Below are 19576 nucleotides of genomic sequence, written 5' to 3'. Positions count from 1 at the left end.
TAAGACCTGATTTGGGTCAGGATGTGTCCAGGTACTGGCAGTTACTGTGTTTGGAGAGCTGCAAGCCCTGGGCCGTGCCTGGCTTGGGACGTTTTTTTCAGCCCCTATCGCTGGTTTTAACGGAGGGACCTTCTCCTGACCACAAAACCCTGGGGGATGCTCCAGGAAGCTTTTCAGAGGGCGCTGATGGCCAAAACACCTTCCCCACCTACTCACACCTCCCCTAAAGCACATTGCGCCCCAGTGTAGCTCAGAACTCCCCAGTCCCCCACAGAAACCTTTGCTTTCCAGCTCAATTCTCTGCTACGTTCATTTTCCCACCCCATTTTCCACCCCATCTCCGTACTGCAGGGAGGCAGCTCCTGCCTGGGGCGCCCGCCTGGGTCCTCTGTTCTGCTCAAGGACGAGCCTCGGTAGCGGATCGACATCTTTTCCCCATTAGCTCAGGCATCGCAGGCTTGTGGGACTAGATAAATGCCACCCTAATTGCCGGCGGCGTGCGTCTGACAGGTTTACAGCGTGCAAAGTCGGGCCGGATCGCTTCTATCAAAGATGCTTTAATAACCCCAAATCAGCTTTCCTAAAATGAGCACCACTAAGCGCTCTGCAGCATCGGAGGAGAACAGGGAATGGGATGGGTTGGGTCCCTGAAGACCCCCTGCCGTCTCGCTGCCACCCATCCGCGGGAATCGCATTTAACCAGACTCGCTGGCACCTTGATGGAGGAGTCGGAAATTGGTTCCGCGCCCCAGTGGCCTTCCAGGAATTAGACTTTGTGATTGCACAAAGTCAAAAACCAGCTCGCCACCATCTTTCTTTTGCCCCAAAGCAGAGCTCAGGGAGGTTACGGGGAGAGCCGAACCCTTGCCTTTGTCAGTTATGATTTGGGGGTTTCATGTGGGGCACGGCTGGAGGCATTGGTTGATTGTCCAACCCCGAGGTCAGAGGGGCTCCTGAGCCACCCCCCAGCCACCTTTGCCTTTGGCGTATTTATCTTCCACTGATTACAATTTCCGCTAAAGGGAGAAAAAAATGCAGGGGAAGGGGGAAAACGGGGGGGATAACGTTACCGAATAACGAAAGATGACATGAGGGGGAGGATGGGGAGAGGGAGGTGCAGGGGCTTTGCGCACAGCAGCGTACTTGACAAAAAAAAGCCTTAAATTGCCCCAGCGTGTTAGAAAAGTCATGAGTCTTTTTGTCCACGATGTGGGTGAGTTTTGGGGTGCTGGATGCAGCCTGGGTAACCTCCAGCCCCCTCTCCGCGATGCCCGACCTCAGGCGATGCTGCCTGCCCGAGAGCTGCGGGTGCCCTGGGGATGCCATGGGGGTGCTGGGAGTCACCCCAAAACCCTTCTCCATGGAGGAACACTGACTCTGGGAAGCCTGGACCGTGCCGGCGAGCCACGCTGATGCCGGGAGCTGTGGATTGACCGGTCCTGCCCCGTTTGCAAAGGCAGCGGCCCCAGCGCCGCCGGGTCGGGGCTGTGCTGGTTCAGCTGAGCGCCAACCAAGCCCACTTTTCTGGCTCTTGCCTTTTCCCTCCGTGCTTCCATTAGTTTTCCATAGGAAGGACTCGGCAGGTTTCAGCTGCCGGAGCCTGGGCGTGGGGCTTGCCAAAGGGGGGCCCTCACGCTGGCAGGGCCCCCAGCCTCCCGCCCAGCAGCCGCCGAGTGCTGTAAAGAGGTAATTTTCACTAGATTTCCACCGAGGCTTCGGCTTTGACTTACGACCTCCATTAGCGAGCGATAAACGACCTCCGTGCAGCTGTGAGCCAGACCTAACCAGCATGTACACTCCCAGCCGCTCGCGCGCCTGATCCCCGGGGATGGCGACGTCCCTGGGCAGGGGTGCTCCGGCAGGGCGGCTCATCCCTCGGGATGGCTTTCGGTGGTGGGCTCCATCGCCAGCCATGCTCAGTCTCCCACTGCGAGGCGGGTCCCCTCTGGACATCCAGTTTGGGGGGTTTCTTTGCAAAATGCTCACCCTAGAGCGCAGCGTCAGCCCGGCATCGTCCTTGCGACCCACGACGGTCACCTTGTCCGACTGCAAGCCTGTCTGTCCCCTGGATGATGCCGCAACCCCCCCCGCCGCGTGCACCACCACCTCCTGGGACAGGTTTTACCGGCTCCGGCTCTGCCACTTGGCTTTTGGGGTGCAAATGCCCCCCTTTTTCAGGAGCCATGACGGGAGGGAGTGTGTTCAACCCTCTCTTCCAAAAAAACCCAGGCTCCATCTCTTCCAATGTGTTTCATTTTCCATTGTGCCGCGGACCCCGGAGCCCCGAACAGTTTTCTGCCATTAAATTATTTCACGCGTTCCATTTATTTGCGAGCAGTTTGCCAAAGACCTTTTAAGCTTTAAATTTTTCACCCCCCATCCCAGCCAAATGATCAAATCTGCCGTACCCTTTACATCCCTTCTCCGCCTGGAATGGCATTTTTTTTCCCCTTTTTTTCTTCTTGGGTATAATTTAAGGGTTGAAATAGCCTGGAGGGAATTAGCTGTAAATTCTTCCTAAGACAAATAAATTCAGCCCTCTAAGTTTCTACGTTTTTCAAACTGTTGAGAGACGTTTTGGGTTTGTTTTACTTGAAATAATGATCGTGGCATATCTGACCCTCAGGCTGCGGCCGGCTCTAACCAAATAAATAGCTTTTATTAATTAAGGTTTATCCTTAACAAATAAAACCCCAATTTGATCTCGGCCGGCTGAATTAGCAAAAATAAACAACGGGTTCTCCGGGCACTTGATGTGGATTTAACAAATTAACGCTGGGCCTTCATCAGGGAAGCCGCAGGGTGGTGGAGGCCTTTTACAGCCAAGAAATCCTTTGGAAAAACAATGTCTTTCGTTTCTCCCATGGTCTCTCTCGGTAAACATATGGACTCCCTTCATCCCTTTATATACTCGGGGGAAGCGGGGAGAGCTCCGGCGATGACGTCCGCCAAAGTTTCATGTGCAATTGTTTAACTTGTTCCTCTAAATCATGCGATGGGGAGGAAGCGTTTCCCTTCGGATCGTGGCGAGCAGCGCCAGAGTAAAGCTCTCGTGTTTTGGGAATTGCCCCCCCCCATTGGCATCCCCCAACTCCAGCTCCTTTTTATCCCATAGCCATCAGCTGAGACACCCAAAGGCAGGGGGGGATTTGGGGTGTGACGGCAGCCGAGTGCAGCTGAACCCCTTTTCCAGCTACTGCCAGCACTGCCCTGTCTTGGGACAAGGCTGGGGACAGCTTTGGAGCCCCGGGGGGGGTGTTTCCTGCCCGCACTGGGGCTTTGCGGGAGGAGGGATGGCAGGAGGGATGCTCCACAGGCCAAAGGGGAGCTGGGGGCTTGTCCCCGCTCGCGGGCGCAGGCGGCACAGGGTTTGTCGCAGAAGTGATGGTGGGAGCTGCCTGCGCCGCTACAGGTCTTTAATCTCCCCAGATCATCTCGGGAAGCCTGGGGGGGGCTGAGAAGCAGCCGGGAAGGTGCCCCTCCACGTGTGCTGGGTCGCCCAGCTGTGGTGTCTTTCCTGCACCCACCGGTGAGCCCGGCCTGGGTGCACGGCACCAACACGGCGTCGCAGCTCAGGGGCAAAACCTTATCGGCGTAACTCTGTTTTCTGGGTGGTTTCACCCCAACTACCCAGGGGAGAAGCCCCTTGGGGCCACCAGCCCCTACCCACAGGGTGCCGGTCTCGGCTTTGCTCCGCACGATGCTGCGAGGTCCAAACCCACCCCGGGAACAACCCGCAGGCACAGGGGACAGGGCGTCCCGGGGGAACGGGGGCTGCCAGCCCCTTCCCGGGCTCCCCCGCTGCCAGGAGCAGGCTCTGACCTCCTCATCCTGACCCACCACCGTCCCTGCTCCCCCTCCAGCCCAGCCCCAGCCTCCCGAAGACCCCGGGAAGGTCGGAGGCTCCGGTGGCGGTGAGGAGAATTGAAGCTGGGGGGGGTCCAAATGTGCTGAGTCCGAAGGAAACTTTCCCGGCTCAAGTGGCGTACATGAAAAATTTAAGAGAGGGGCAAGTCTCAGCTACTGGAGAAACATTACAGCGAAATGTTTCCGAGGATGTTTCACCTCATTAATTGTGAAAAAACTGAAACGCTGACACGTTTTTACAGGCTGCCAGTTTTGCTGGGGGAAAAGTGTCTGTGTTAAAAAGGAGCAGCTAAAGCCTGGACCAAGAAAGAGGCCAAGGCTGTCCCGGGAGGGCCTTCGCCTGCGCTCACTGACAGGCAGCAGCAGACTGTTTTATGGTTATAGAGCTGCCGCCGCACCAGCCAGAAACCACCCAGTGCCGCGGTTCGCTGCCCCCGGCCATGCGGACGCCCGGTTTTCGGGAGGATCCTGCCCAGCGGTGCTGCGACCCCGGGGATGCTCCAGGCACGGCTGCACCCCCCGAGCCCAGGAGGCTTTTCCCCCGGCACCCCCAGGAGCTGGAATCACTGCTCGGCGGCGATGCTGGGGATGGCGTGCAGTGTCCCAACGCCCATCGTGGCATATCTCACCAAAAGCCTGAACAACATGGGAAAGGTCCTGGAGAGCTCTCTGAGCCGGCAGCATCCCTGCATCCCAGCGGGGATGCGTCCAACCTGTGCTTGCAACCTGACTGTGGCATGACAGCCTTTTTTGGCTCATCCTTATCTTTAGTGCAGCAAACGCAGTGGGAACGTGATGCTTAGCTGGGTTTTGGGACCAGAGGGAACCTGGAAAGGAGGAGCCCTGTGTTGTGTGATGCTGCCTCTCTCGGGGACAGTCCCAGCCCAGCAGCAGCCACCAAATTCACCGGTGAGAGCCATGAGCAGATTCAAGCTGGCTCAAAGCTTCTCCAGCAAGGGTGGCAGTGATTTATCTGCTGCAAATCCAAGTATGCAAGAGGGACAAGATCAGGAGGTCACAGTGAGGAGGGCAGGGAGAGGGGATGAAGAAGAAGGGGATGAAGAGAGGGAAACTAGATGCTGGAGAAGCCAGGTAAGGGCCTGGCCAGCCGAGTCGTGCTCTGTGATTTAGAGAGGACAAGTTGAAAGCTGGTGAAATCCATGGGGCTGCAGTCATCTTGATGTGCCAAGCCCTCCCTGAACACTTCAGAGCCCTCCCCACCACACCAGAGGGTCCTGCCCCAGCCGGAGGCTTGTGCGCAGCCCGGCACGGTCCTCGCCCAGCTGGGGCCATAATCCGGGAATGGTGTTTTGGCACGGCTGGCTCCTGCGTCAGCGGAAGCATTTAATGAATTAATTGCAGCCACGTTCCCTGAAGGAGGAGGCAGGGTCGGTGGGATGCTGTCAAGCCTTGGGAAGGGGCTGGGGAACATCTTTGGCCCCAAAGCTCCGGTGGGAGAGGGATGAGCAGCATGAAAAATTCCCCTCCTGCTCTCCCGGGCGGCTGGGGGAGATGGTGCTGTCATCCACCTTTTACCCAGAGTGGGAACGATTTGTCTGGGGACAGATCTGTGGAGAAGGGGATGTGGACAGACCCCGCTGCCAGGCTCACCGGCTCCGGGATGCACCCCAGTATCCTGGCCCTGGCCCCAACCCTGTGGCAGGATCCAGACCACAGAGCCTGGCACCGCCAGCCGCCTCCAAAACAACCGCTCCAGAAACAGCCCTGAAAGCCAGGCAATGGCGTTGGCGCACAGTGCGGGGCTCGGCAAAGCCTCTTGCTGTGCTTTCCCAGCCGCCCGGCTCCCGTGCTCCCAGGGAGCCATTGTGCAGGGCCACAGGGCTCCGACTGCCTGGCTGCGCCCACGGACGGGTGGCACCAGCCCAGGGCATCCAGCCCGGGTCCCAGGGCGCCGAGCGCATCCCTTGGGCTTGGTGATCTTCAAGCGAGAAATTCCCTCCCAGGGCCATGCCCGTGCGGTGGGTGACCCCAGCCTAGCAAGGGGCTTTCAGGAGCTGCCAAGAGCATCCCGTGCGCTCGGAGGAGGCTGCAACCGCAGCCCGACACAATGGGCTGTCCCGGCTCCAGCGCCGCCATCGCCTCCATTGTGTCAGGTCTCAGTGGGGATGGAGCTGCCGAGAAGCCGAGCAGGGGACGAGCCAGGGTGCTGCTCCCCCCTGGATATCCTGATTTTCCCACCAAGGGATGGCAGGGCGAGGAGAAAAGCCTCCCAGGAAAGGTCCATCCTCTGCGGGAGTTTGCCGGGGATGGTGGCACTGCAGCGGTCACCACCAGGTGCCCCAGTTGGCTTTGCGTGGTCAGGGTCTGGCATCTGGTGGAGGCCCCATCCCTCGAGACATTCAAGGCCAGGCTTGATGAGGCTCTGAGCAACCTGATCTAGTCAAAGATGTCCCTGCTCACTGCAGGGGGGTTGGACTAGGTGACCTTTAAAGGTCCCTTCTGACCCAACACATTCTATGATTTTATGATTGTATGATTCTCTGATCTTCCCTGCTCGCGGTGGGGGAACGTGCAGCTCAAGGGGCTTCACTCCCCTCTGGGGCCCCCCTTTCCTAGATGGGGCTGGGGCTGTGCCAAGCCTCCGAAAACTCATCCACACTGGTGCCGGTCCGGGATGTCCCCTGCCAATGCCAAAGAGGGGGAGAGAGGATAGATACAGGGATGTGGTGCGTGTTATGCTGTGGCTCCCGGCTTTGCCCAGGGATGCTCCAGGAGGCTGAGTCAGACCAAAGGGCTCCTCAGGCAGATGCTCATGGCCACGGGGCCATAAGTGGCACGAGCCACTTGGCCAGACGACCTGAAGCCCTTACGGCACAGCCAAGCACCTCAGGAACAGGCAGCACGGTGGGTTTGCAGCGCTGAGCCGGGCCAAGTACAGAGCAGCACCGACCGACGGGGGAGCAGGAATTTTAATTTTGTTCTCCCACGAATCTGCCAGCCCCCGTGGTGGGGGCCCGGGGACCAACAAAAGGCGCTGGCTCTCCCCCAGCCGCCGGCGGCCGGGAGCTTCCCCGGCGAGGAGGCATTCACTGGGGGGGTTTGCTTTCATCTGCTGGCCAGGAGACCTTCTCGTGGTGGGACGAGACCAGCACCGGGGCTGTCCTGCGTCTCGCACCGCTGTAGCACCCCGAGATGCCCCTGGGGACGAAGCCCCCGGGCACCCACCTGGGATGCAGCTTTGCCAGCGCTGTTTATGCTGCGCATTAAAATAGCTGCGCGCGGAGAGTGGCAGCGCCGGTGATGGCTAACAGATGTGTGAACGGGCTTCTGTGGGGCGGGGAAACAGCCGGCCCTGGCCCCGCTGCCGAAATGCTGGGGTTTGGGTCACCCCTGGGCACCGCAGCGGGGGTCCGGGCAGAGGGGACGGCCACGGTGGCTGCCCACAACCATGGGCCAGGGGGATGCCGGGATGGACAATGCCAGGATGGACAATGCCGGGATGGATGATTCCAGGACGGATGGACCCCACCGTCCTGCATCAGGGCTGAGCATGGCAGCCGCTGCTTCTCTCCCTGTCCCGTAAATGTTTTAGGTACCATTTGGTGCATCCATGATGCAGCCGCAGAGGTGCCAACCGACATCGTTCACACGCGGCCGCCTGACATAACAAGTTACAGTTTCCCACCAGGGCACAGGGCATGTGTAATTAATTAACGCTAATGAGACTTGTGCAAGCGCTGGCCCCGAGAGCGGCACCCCGCCTGCGCTTGCAAAGCTCCACCGAAAACTCAGCCTTAACTGCAAAGTGGGTTTCTCTGGGGGGTTGGGAAGGGGACAGGATGGCGGGTGCCTCGGACCATCACGGCGTCGAGAGCTCCCTGGGACGTTTGCGTGGTGTTTCAAAAATAAGACTAATCAGCCAGGGCTACATAGCAGGAACGCCGTGGAGAGGGCTGGCTGCCGGCCAGGGACCCCTGGCATGGCAATCCCAGCCTTCCTCTCCCCACTCCGCCCCCACAAAAAAAGGTGGTTTCTTGAAATTTAATAAGCAAAAGCCCACAGCAAGCCAGCCCCAATGGCTTCTGGCACTGAGTCCCAAGCCCAGCCCACCAGGTTAAAGCACAGACCCCACCGCATCAGGGTCATTGCCAAGGTGGGGGAAGAGGATGGGCAGGAACCAGGGGGGAATGGTGGGAACCCCCACAGTGTCACCTCCGTCCACCAACCCAGCTCCCCTCTCTTTTTTGAGGCCATTTGGGTGTTTTTCACACCCAGGCCAAGATGCCACTGAGCCCGTGTTTTATCAGTGAGCGCCAGCACCTGCCGAGAGCCCATCCTGCAGCCACCGCCGGCAGCGCTGGACCGGGGACACTGGCACGTTTGGCCAGGGTGTGGATGGGCACAAGCCCCCGGCCAGGACCCCATCCCACCGGCGATCCGAGGAGGACACTCGTGGGCGCCGGCACGCACAGGCATCCCGGAAACCCTCACCAGCAAGCAGCATCGCTGTCCTCCGGTCTGGTTTTCATTTGAGGTCGGTGGCCTCTCGCCAAATTTATTGTAAAACATTCATTTTAATAAGTGGCTCGTATCTTTTTTTTTTTTCTTTTCTTTTTTTTTTTTTTCTAAAAACCCAGCCCGGTTAACTGTTTCCAGGTTAAAGCAGAGCCGTGCGCAGGGACGGCAGGGATGGCAGGGATGGTGGGGACAGCGGGGACAGAAGGCAGGTTGCTGGAGGCAGGTTCTGGCCACAGGGAGGACACCAGGGGACACCTGGGAGATGCCAGGGTGGGGGCAGCTGCATCGAGGTCCCACTCCTCCAAAGCCCGGCGGCGCTGAGATCCTCACCCTCGTCACCCCAAAGCTCTCATTCCCTCCGGGTCCCTGGGGAGCCCGAGCACCACTTTGCCACGCTGGGGACCCCAACCCCAGCACCAGACTGGCTGAGGCCCCAAAACCCAGCCAGGAGTAAAGTGGGGGACACACTGGCACCGGTGGTTGGGGACCGAGGGTGCAGGATGGGGACCTCCAGGCACTCTCATAGAAATCTCATTAAAACTTCACCCCCGATGGGTAACCGGGTCGTGCTGAACACGCGAAGGGCTTTGCAAAGTGGACGGTGTGCCTGCCTGGTAGTTTAGTTTTGACATTTGTTTTAGGTTTTATAAACCTCTAATACTAATAGAAATGCTTCAATGTCTTTTAATTTAAATGAAAACAGTTATTTTTTTAATTTAAAAATTCCCCTGAGGTATTTACAACCCCCAAATTACAGCCATGTGGCCGGCCCAGCCAAGAAAGTGAAATTGGTGAGGAAGGAGCGTGGCGGCCGAGCCGAGCCCAGGACGGCCCCGTGTCACCCATGTCCCCTCCCCAGCACCCCATGGATGCTTTACACCTTTGCTTGGGATGTGGAATCCCAGTCCATGGGGCAACCAGCCACCCCAAGCCGCCGGCCACGGCTATCCGCAGCGGGATGGCATCCTTCTGTCTTTCCTGCCTTCCTTCTGTCCTAACTTTTTCATCCCTCCCTCTGCCCCTTCTCCCTTCCTCCTCTTTCCCGTTCCCAGACAGGAGCAGCCCTGCAGCGCCAGTGGGTTTGGAGGCAGGAGCTGCCCCTGCCCGTTGTCCCCCATCCTGCGCCCTCCTCATCTGTGCTGCTGCCGGACCCGGCTCTTTGCTCCCCCCCACCCAAGCACCGTGTGCGGGGTCCCCTCTGCGCTCCCCTGCACCCCAACACCCCCCCAGCCCCTGCAGTGCCCTGCACGGCTCAGGGTGCGATGCAGCCCCCCCACCTACACAGACCGCGGTGCCCTGTACACCTCGGGGTGCAATCCGCCCCCCCGCTGCCCAAGCGATGCCCTGCATGACCTGGGGTACAACGCGATCCCCCTGCATGCCTCGGGGTGCAATGCAGCCCTCCCTCCCCCTGCAATGCCCTGGATGACTCGGGGTTCAACGCAATCCCCCCACAAAGCAGTGAGCTGCGTGACCTGGGGTACAACGCAACACACCCCCACTCCCCGACTCAGGGTGTAATGCAGCCCCCCCATACACACACTGCAACGTCCTGTACAGCTCAGGGTGCAACGCAATACCCCCCCACACACACACTGCAATGTCCTGTACGATTTGGGGTGCAACACAACCCCCCCCCGCAGCAATGTGCTGCACGACCTGGGGTACAACGCAGTCCCCCTGCATCACACTGTATAGGGGTGCAATGCAGCCCCCCTATACAATATATATTCTATATAATATACACTGCAATGTCCCATACAGCTTGGGGTGCAATGCAACACACCCCCCCACACACACACTGAAATGTCCTGTACAGTTTGGGGTGCAGCCCCCCCATACCCACACTGCAATGCCCTGTGTAACTCGGGGTGCAACGCAATCCCCTCCCACGCACTGTGCTGCATGACCTGGGGTACAACGCAGCCCCCCTGCACGACTTGGGGTGCAAGGCAGCCCCCCCTATACAATGTATAATCTATCTAATACACACTGCAGTGCCCTGCACGACTCGGGGGGGCAGCCCCACACCCCGGGGCGGCACAACCCCGCTGCACCAACGCCTCCGCTCCAGCCCCGTACCTGGGCTGCTCCCCGCAGCCCCTGGCCTCTGCCCCCTCCCCAACGCCCCCCGCTCCCGCCGGCGCTGCCATGTGCTCCCCGGCGCTCCCCCGGCTCCCCTGCCATGTGCACTCCAGTTTCCTTGCGTGTGAAGCCTGCAGCCTCTCAGATTCAGTGGCTGGAAAGGATGGCGCCTCTCCACATCTGGTTCAATGCGCGAGCCTGGCGCCTGGCTTAGCCACAGTCTCCATTCAGAGACACACAGACTTTAATAGACTCATACAATTCTTCCTGATCTATCACTGCAGCCGCAGCTGAAAAGCTGCTTTATTATACGCACTCCAAAGGGGGATGAGGAGGGAAGGGGAGGGGGCCGGAGACTGGCGCTGCCGCTCTCTGAAGGCTCCCAGCCTGACCGACATCCCCCCCACCCCGGGACCTGAGCTGCGCCCCCCCGGCCCTGCCCCAGCTCCTGGGGGCTGTTTGTCCCCCAGCCCCGGGGTGAAGGAGCAGCGCTGCGGCCTCGTTACGCCTCCTGCTCAATTAACGCCTGCGGCCCCCCCCACGAGCTGCCATTTGCACCCAGCAGCGCGTATGGCCGGGGCAGTCCCCAGCAGAGCTGCAGGGGAGGGGGGGAGCAAGGGGGACCTCATCTGTCCCCCTAACGTCCCCAGAGGGGTGTGTGCCATCCCCCCTCCACCCCAAACTGAGAAAATTTCCCCCAACTCCTCCATCATTATCCCATTTACCCCCCAACTCCCAGCAGTGAGATCTGCAGCCGGAGCCATCAGCACGGGCTGCCCGTGGGCGAGGGGCTGCCCTGCGGGAGGGCTCCGGACCCCCCCTTCCCTCGCACCCCCTGCAATGCCCCCGGCAGCTCCCAGCGCTGGGGCTGGTTTTCCCAGGGGAAGCGCGGGGCAGGGGAGCGTGCGGTGAGGGACGCTGAGCGTGGACGGGGAGTTTCGTTATGCCGTGGGAAGGCTGGGAAACATCGCCCGCAGCCATGCGTCCCTCGGGCGAGCGCAAGCACTGGGAATGCCTCGAGGGTGAGGGCGGGATTTTTTTTCTTTTAATTCTCGGAAATTTGGGGGTGACCAGTGAAAAACAATCCAGTTCTGCAAGGCCGGGGCAGCGCTGGCTAACAGGATTTGGAAAACCACCTTGAAATGCCAAATCAGTCCTTCCTTCCCGAGAGGGTTTGTTTTCCCCATCCTCCCGGCCCTGGCTGGGCATCGCCGGCCCCATGCAAGCACCGGGACCGGGCAGGGGACGGCTGCCTCTGCCCACTGCGCTTTCACCCTCTTCCCAGTTGTTTTTTCCAGCCAGGGAAAAAACTGATCTGCACTAACCCTGGTCTAAATCCTTGCCCGAGCTCAGCCTGGCCACAACCCGCTGCCCCGGCATTTTAAAGGATGCTCTGAGCCTGCCCCGGTGGCTCGGGATCCCATCCTGGGAGGATAACTCCTTCCAGCTGCTGCTCGCGCCAGGGGGAGGGGACAGGGTGCCAGCCTGGGGACACCAAGCTCCTGCCAGCCCCAGAGCACCCGGATCCCATCCTGCTTCAAACCTCATCCCTTCGGCTCAACGATTTTACAGCTCTGGGGGGGATAATTCCCAGCGGCCGGAGGAAATCAGCCCTAGGAGAAGGGGTGATCAGCCCCGCTCCCTGGGAGAGAAGAAGGATTTCTAACGAGGCAGCCTCAAAGCCCCAAATCATTTCATCAGCCTCCCAGCTACAGACACACGCCCAGGCTCTCTTAAAATGCTGATTCGTTGAAATTCGCCCATCTTGGCTGCACAGAGTCGAAATTTCATATTTTTCCTGTGAATCAGCCCCGTTCCCTGAAATAACAGCCCAAAAGGAGAGGGGAAATAGTCTTGCACTGAGCTGTTCCTGGTCGAGCTAGACATAACAGCCCGGGGGGGGGGACGGGCAAGGTGTCCCCGTGCCCTGGCACTCTCCTGGGCTGGGCACGGCTGTGCCACGGGGCGTTTGAGCTCTGCCGGGGCTTAAAGAACATCAGCGGGTGCTGCCGGGGCTCCCAAGGGAGTGGAGCAAAGCCCCGTGTCCCCACCACGTGTGGGACCCCCCCACACTGTCCCCTCTGGACCCTGTCGAGCGGTGGCTTTTGCAGCTCTGCCCCACACTCCTACATCCTTTCCCTGCTGGAAAGGAGAGGTGGGAACGGGCATCCCAACAGCAATGGCTGCTGAAAACCCAGCTCTCTGGGGGTGCCAAGGGAAGAAAAATCCCAGCAATGAGAAGTTGGGGGGAGGGGGGGGAAGTGATTTTCCTGCCTTCCTGGCCCAGCCAAGGCTGCTCCGGCTCTCAGGCTCCCCCAGCAAGTGGGGACCCATCTCTCCAAGCCCCAGGTTGGGTTTTTTTTTTTCCTCTTTACCCTCTGGCAGCAGCTCCCTCACGCAGATGCAAGCGTGAGCGGGGACCCCGCAGAGCCCTGCAAATGCTGCAGAAAACGTGCTGGTATGTATTTCCCTGCGCCCCTGGGGAGGGCTCTGAGCGAGCAGGGCTGCTTCCCGGGGCCACAAAAGCCCCCGCTCCAACCCGGAGCCCCCCTTGAGCTGGGGTGGGGGGAGTCTGGAACCCAGGTGGGGGCGTTCAGCCCATCTGGGGGCAAATTTTCCCCAAATTGCAGCCCAGGTGCCATCAGTCAGTAAGAACCTGAGTGCAACCCGGGGTGCAGAGCATTCTCCCAGCGGCACGGGGAGGAGCGGGATGGTGAGCGGGTGTCACCATGGGAGGAGAGGGATGGCGAGCGGGTGTCACTGTGGGAGGAGCAGGATGGTGAGCAGGTGTCACCCTTCAGGGCTGGAGGGGACAGGGAAGCACGGAGCAGTGGTACCACGGTGAGCCCTATGCCAGAAGCCCCATCAGACCAGGGGTCTCCCGGCTGTGACACCCACCCCAAGGTCCCTCCCTGCCTGCGCCTGGCAGCGGTTTGTGCTGCTCTGGCCAGTTTCGGCAGGGCTGTGACCTAACTCAGCCTCTCCTCCTGCCCACACCATGGGAAAAGCATCGCTCCCACCCCCACCCTGTGGTTCTTGGATGGGCAAGACGCAGGCACCAGTTTTCCCCTGCCCATGGGACAGGGGACCCCCAGGCAGCCCACGTGCAGGACAGCAAGTCCCATGGCAGTGACGCAGGGTGAGAGCCACGGGGGAGGTGTCCCCGGTTGGGGATGGGAAGCCTGACCAGAGGGGTCACGCTGCAGTTTGGGGCTGTCCCCTGTCCCCTGCTGCAGCCCGGAGGGGTACAGGGTGGGTCCCTCCCCGGGTGGGTCCCTCCCCAAAACCCTTTCTTTTTTGACTGGGATACGCTGGGCTCCCTGCGAGCGGCTGGAAACCGTCTGGGCGAGCCGGGACACGTCAGGCTCCTCATCCATCCCTCGCCTGTCGCCAGCCTCGCACTAAGCGCAAACAAATGTGGAGGGCCAGGAGGCGGGCCGGGGCGGGGAGCTCCCGCCCGGATTAATTGGCACTTACTCAATACGTGCTGATGGATGCTGCACTGGGGACCTGCCAGCATTGGGCACTGGGCAAGTGCTGGTCTTGGGCACGAGACCTGGCCGTGCTGTCCCCTCTCCCCTTAGGGACTGTCCTGCTCCAGCAGTCCCATGGGCACTGTCCCTGCATGGAAACAAACCCCTTGTCTTGGGGTTTGCAGCCCTCAGAGCCCTCCCAGGAGGGAGACAGCCCCAGGCAGGTGCTGGGGACGATGAAGGTGACATCCAGCCTCTGAGAGTCATGGCCATGCAAGGATGGCTCCTGTCCCGGTGCCACCCCACCCGGCTGCGCTGGCCTTACAAGGGCCGAGACAGCTCGCCTCCCCCCTGCCAGTGGATGCCACCATTCCTGGCTCCGCCCCGCAGGGACTGTCCCTGCCAAGGGCCCTGCAGGAGGTTTGCCAGCCCTGGAGGATGCCATGGACAGGGGCTCCTCTGCCCAAGCACCCTCAGCTGATGCTGTGTTGGGGAGCAGCGAGGGACCACGGGTGCTGTAGACCCCGTGCCAGCTGTGCCGCCCACCGGCAGGTCATGTCCTGGTGCATCCTGACCTCATCCCCAGGCTGGAGCAAGCAGGTCCTGGTGTCACCCCGAGCAGCCAAACCCCTGCTGTCCCCCACTTTGGGGAACAAAAGCAGGAGAACATCTCCTTGGAGAGCTGCAGCCATGTCCAGCAGATGCTTCTCAAAGCCTCTTCCCCCGTGGGGGCTGAGTTGGGGTCCCAACACCCCCCATCCCTCCCTGCATGGTCACCCAGGAACCACAGAAAGCCTCCTGGGCAGAGGGGCTTGGGGTAATTTCCAGCACTTTTGGGGCCATGGAAAGCAGATGACAGCTGGAGAGAGGGGTCTGGTGTTAGGGGGCAGGGGGACCTCGGGTGGCTCCCCATGCCTGTGGCCCAACCCCGCTGGTCCCAGGGGTCCGTATTGCCCTGAGCCAGGCACAGGGGGTCGGCCACGAGTTAATGACGCTGGTCCTAATTGCAGCTGAGCCACGTACGTGCACGTATGTCCCAGGGAAGGCAGATCCCCACAGGCACATCCCGGCGCTTTTTCAGCAGCGTTATGTTACAGAGCTGCCTCCTGTTCCCGCAGCTGGAGGGGCCGAGGTGTCCCTGAGCTGTGCTCCCCGTCTGGCAGGGACGAGCGGCATTTGGGAAGCTGAAATGTGTGCTGTGAGCCAGGACCAGCACAGCGCCCAGGCTGGGCCACCACGGAGACATCGGCTGGGATGGCTCTGCCTCGGGGAAGGTGCCCAAGCCCTGGCAGCATCTGGGGGCTGCTTGGAGCAATCAGCCACTGCTTGACCCCAAAAGCAAGCCCCTTCCCCTTTTCCACTGTTACCAGGTCCCTGTCCCTCCCTGCCTCGCTTCTCCCTTGTCATCTGCCTTGTTTGCGTAATTAAAACCAATTTGCTGTAACATGATCTTAATCCCCTCTGCCCCCTCGGCTGCAGCCTCTTCTCTCGCTTCATCATTGCTCTGCTCAGCATCCCCACACCCCCAGCGCAGGTCGGAGGGTCCCGGCCGCCCTGGGGGTGAGGAAGGGACCAGAGGAGCTGCTCTGCGAATGGGATGCCCAGGGGCCACCACATCTCCCCATCCCATCGCCCAGTGGGGCTTCAGCCATGCCTGCTCCACGCCGGAGGATCCCCTCAGAGGGGCCACAGTCCTTCCTCTGAGCCCGGCCGCGACAGAAGTGGCTCTTTCTGAGTTTTCAGCCCCGAAGCGGCCGCCGGAGCCAGCGCCCGACTCCCTCTCCCATCCCCAGGCGGCACCAAAAGTAAGTTCATTGTTTGAAAAGCCATCAGTCAAGGCCTGCTGGCTAAAATTACCCTCCTGCTTTATCATCTTGAGAACATTAAGGGCTGTTGTTAACAGATGTTTCGCGTTACACGTTATTTGTTAGTCTAATGAAAGGAGGTGAACAAGCTTTCAAGACCTCAGAAGTTGTGTGGAAGGTTTTCGATGGGAGGCTGCTGCACTGCCCCGGGGGAGGATGAAGATGAAGCTGAAGATGGGGACGAGCCCTTGCCACCCTGTTGGCATTTCCTCGCTCTTGCCTGGCTTGTGGTACTTCTGCCTCTTAATTTTTGGGTGAGATGAGAGCAATGCGTCACACAGATGATATTTGCGCTCGGTCCTCCCAGGAGGATGCGCTGGGTGCCCTCGGGGCCAGTTTGGGGCCGGGGCCAAGGCAGGGTCTGAGCAGTCCCCTTCGCTGGAGAGGGAGGTGGGGACGGCTCCGGTCCTCAGTGCCAGCGGGAAGGAATATGCCAGCCCTGCAAGGGACTATCGGAGGGGCTGCTCCTGGAAGAGAGATGTGCACAGGGCCCTGGATGTGGGGCTGCGCCCAGACACCCTCCCCGGCTGGGAGGGCTGTGGGCAGGGCAGGGAGGAGTTGAATCCCTCTCTGCAAAGTATGAAGCCCTGCCCTGAGCTTCTCCGGTTCTGCCAGTCTCGGGAACAGACGCGTCCTCCTGCTGCGGCCACCTGGGCAAGGGGAGAGGGTTTTGTCGAGGTCGCTGAGCACAGCCTAGGGCTGCCTAAAGCATCCCTGTACCAGCTCTGCCAGGGTGGCCCCCCCCAGACCATGGTGAGCCCTGCCTGGCGGAGGGGGTGCCAGCAGCTTCACTGGGGGCTCGGGGCTGCTCTTCCTCCAACCCACCAGCACGATGACCCTGATAAAATCTTCCCGGCCGGAGTGCAGAGCCACATTTTGCAGGGAGACACTTGGGTACCGGGGTGCGTTTGCATTGATAATAAACCTGCTGCCACTGACCTGAGGGGCTCCAAGCTTGCATCTGGTGGAAAAACCCCACGGTGGTGAAGAGGAAGACAAGAAAACGCTGAGAGGCTGTTTTACTTTAGGATGCCAATAAAAGATAACGTTACTAGTAAAAGTTCCTCTGCTGTCATCACGCTGATGCTGAAAGCATCACAGATGAGTAGCAAAAGGCTGATGCTCACAAAGAGCGGGCATTTGCCTGGTATTTAGACTCTCCCCATCTCGATTTAGGAAATTGCATCCCAGTTTAGGTAGTGGCGACGGGTAACGGGCCTCACAAGTCAATGTTTGCATGCACACAGGTTTTCTTCTCTGTTTCCTTGTTCTCTTCTTGCTCGCTGCTCTCAGCTCCCATCGCTCAGGTATTTCTCTCTCTGGGTGGGATCAGAGGGAGAAATGCTTCCACTCCCGGACAGGTTGTCAGAGCATCCCAGATGCTGACAGCGTCTTTATGCCTTCAACCTTGCCAAAACAGGTGCTAATGGGAAATATCTCCCATGGTCCAGCGGTGCTGGGATCAGTGGGCCAAACCCCAGGGGGTCTCTGCCCCGGGAGGATGGGCTTTTAGGGTGAAAAATGGTCTTGTGGGGATCAGCCAGCCCTCTTGCCTCTCTGTCTCTGGCATTTGCATCACCCCCAGTTCCCACTGAGACTCTTTGGGGTGTGTTAGGAGCTCAGCAGGGTGGTGGTTTCTCTGCTGTTTTGGAAATAGCCCTGTGAGGCAAACTAGCTGCTGTGGGCCAGGTTTCCAAAAGCTGCGCTGATTCCACATGGCATACTGTCCTCCCGTATGGTCCCATCAGTGAGCGAAAACCTCCCCCCGGTCCCAAAGGCAACGTGAGAAGTCCAAACAAATCCCAAGGGAAGGGGAGGAAGGATGGAAAATGACGCCGAAAATACCAGATACCACCCCAGAAAGCAGCGCCCAGCCTCACCCAGCCCTCAGCATCCCAAGCAGAGGCAGGTTGGGGGGCTCGGGAGGGGATTCTCCATGGAGGAAGGAGGTTGTGCAGGGAGTGAGATGTGGGTGGGAAAAAGATGCTTCAGACCCGTACGCAGTGTGGGAGCCGCAGGAGGGGACAGAGCACTCTGCGTAGGGGAGTTTCCCACCGGGAGCCCCTCACCACAGATCTGGGCAGCCTCCAGGGTGGGCTGAGCCCCCTTTACCGGCACAGCTTCCCGGGTGGGCTGTGCATCCCTGGCCAGGCATGGGTCAGGCCCTCGGCAGGGCCCTCAGTACCTCAGGGCTGCGTTCTGGGGGCCACAGAAAATAACCCCGGGGCACCAAAGCCCAGCCGGGGGGCAGGTTTGGGGGATGCCACCCCCAGGGTGCCCTCAGGGTGGGCACCACAGCCCAGAACATGGGAAGGTGACGGGGCTGCACCTCCACCCCACGCTCTGCCTCCCCTCTCCTTCTCCATCCCCGTCTCTCCTCCGTCCCCGGGGGGGACCCCCTGCTCCTGGGGAGTTGTGGGGCCGTCGGGTGCCCCCGGCCCGGGGCTTTGCCGCATGGACGGGGTGAATCCTCCCGGCCGCCGCCCCGGGCACGGGAGCCGGGATGCGCCGGGGCGGGCGGAGCGGCGCGGAGGGATGCGCGCTGCCCGGAGCGGACGGCAGCCGCGGAGCCGCCGGGCAGGCGGGATTGTCCCGTTAAAAACGCGCCTCCTGCCAGGACCGAGCGCCACGAAACCGGGTCCCGGGTCGGTCCCCGTCCCCTCTGCCAGCCCCGGCTCTGTCCTCGCTGGCCCGGTGCTGCCGGCCCCGGGACGCGCTGCGGCGGGCGCACGGAGAGGACCCGCTGCGTCCCGGTCCCCCCCCGGGCCGCCCCGGCTCCCCAGGCCCGGACAGCGAGGCGGGGAGCCCCGGGGGAAGGGGGGACCCCGCAGGCCGCGCAGCCCCGGGACGCACCGGCTGCCCGGTACCGTCCTGTACCCGGCACCTCCGGAGACAGCCGGTGCGGGGTCCCTCCCCTCGGTGCGGGGTCTTTGTACCCGCTGTCCCCGGTGCGGTGTCCCTCTCCCCCGGTGCGGTGTCCCTCTCCCCCGGTACGATGTCCTTCTGCCCCAGCCGTCGGGGTGTCGGCACCCCCGACGGGGGTCACCCCTCGCCTCCCTCCCCTCCCGGTCCCCCCCACCCCGCCGCGGGGGGACACCGACCCCCTTTGTCCGTCCTGCCCGGCCCGGAGTTGAGGGGGGCGGCGGGGACACTCCATCCCCGCCGCTGCCCCAAACCGGGGGGGACCCATCCCGGGGCGGCGGGACTCACCGTCCTGGGGCGCTGCCTCGCTGCCGCTGCTGCCTCCCGACGGCTCCGGCATGGCCTTGCCGCCACCGGCGGGCGGGGGGCCGGCCGGGGGGGTCCCGTTCATACCGGCCGCCACCTCCTCCAGGTCGAGGAGGTGGCTCACGCTGAAGTTTTTCCGGCTTTGAGGATTTTCGGGCGGCTCCGGGCCGCGCACGGCGCTGGGGGGGAACGGCTTGTCCATGGCGAAGGCTGGCGCCGAGTCCATGGCTCCCACCCCCAGCCCGTAGCCCACCCCGAGGTGCCGGGCCGCTCCCCGGCCCCCTTCCCCTTCCCCACCCCCCCCCAAAAAAAAAAAAAAACAAACCCAAAAAAGAGAAAAAATATCGAAATAATATTTTTTTTTTAAAAAGGGGAAAAAAAAATCACGGCTGCCCTGTGAGTCCGGCTCCCTCCCCAGCCCCTGTTCCGCCTTGTGCTGACGTCTGGGGAAAAAACCACGCTCCCAGCCCAAACTTTCTTCCCCTGCTCTTTGCTCTGGAGCTGTTCAAACAAACGCCCCTGCTCCGAGCCGAGCGGGGCGGCCCCTCGCCCCCCCCGGCACGGCGACCTGCCCCCCTG

General features: G+C 61.0%; 1 protein-coding gene across 1 annotated transcript in view; it reads right to left on the bottom strand.

The window, feature by feature from the left end:
- The window catches only part of PRRX2 (paired related homeobox 2), a 25453-nt gene extending 6230 nt beyond the window's left edge, over positions 1–19223 (bottom strand). The window contains exon 1 of the mRNA XM_063353095.1: positions 18980–19223. Within this exon, the coding sequence (XP_063209165.1) occupies positions 18980–19223 (244 nt within the window). The remainder of the gene's footprint in view (positions 1–18979) is intronic.
- Between the last annotated feature and the right edge of the window lie 353 nt (positions 19224–19576).

This window comes from Chroicocephalus ridibundus, chromosome 15 (genome assembly GCF_963924245.1).
Source record: "Chroicocephalus ridibundus chromosome 15, bChrRid1.1, whole genome shotgun sequence".
Classification (NCBI taxonomy): Eukaryota; Metazoa; Chordata; class Aves; order Charadriiformes; family Laridae; genus Chroicocephalus; species Chroicocephalus ridibundus.
Note: the sequence above shows the minus strand (reverse complement) of the source record. Positions and strands in the feature narration are given on the sequence as shown.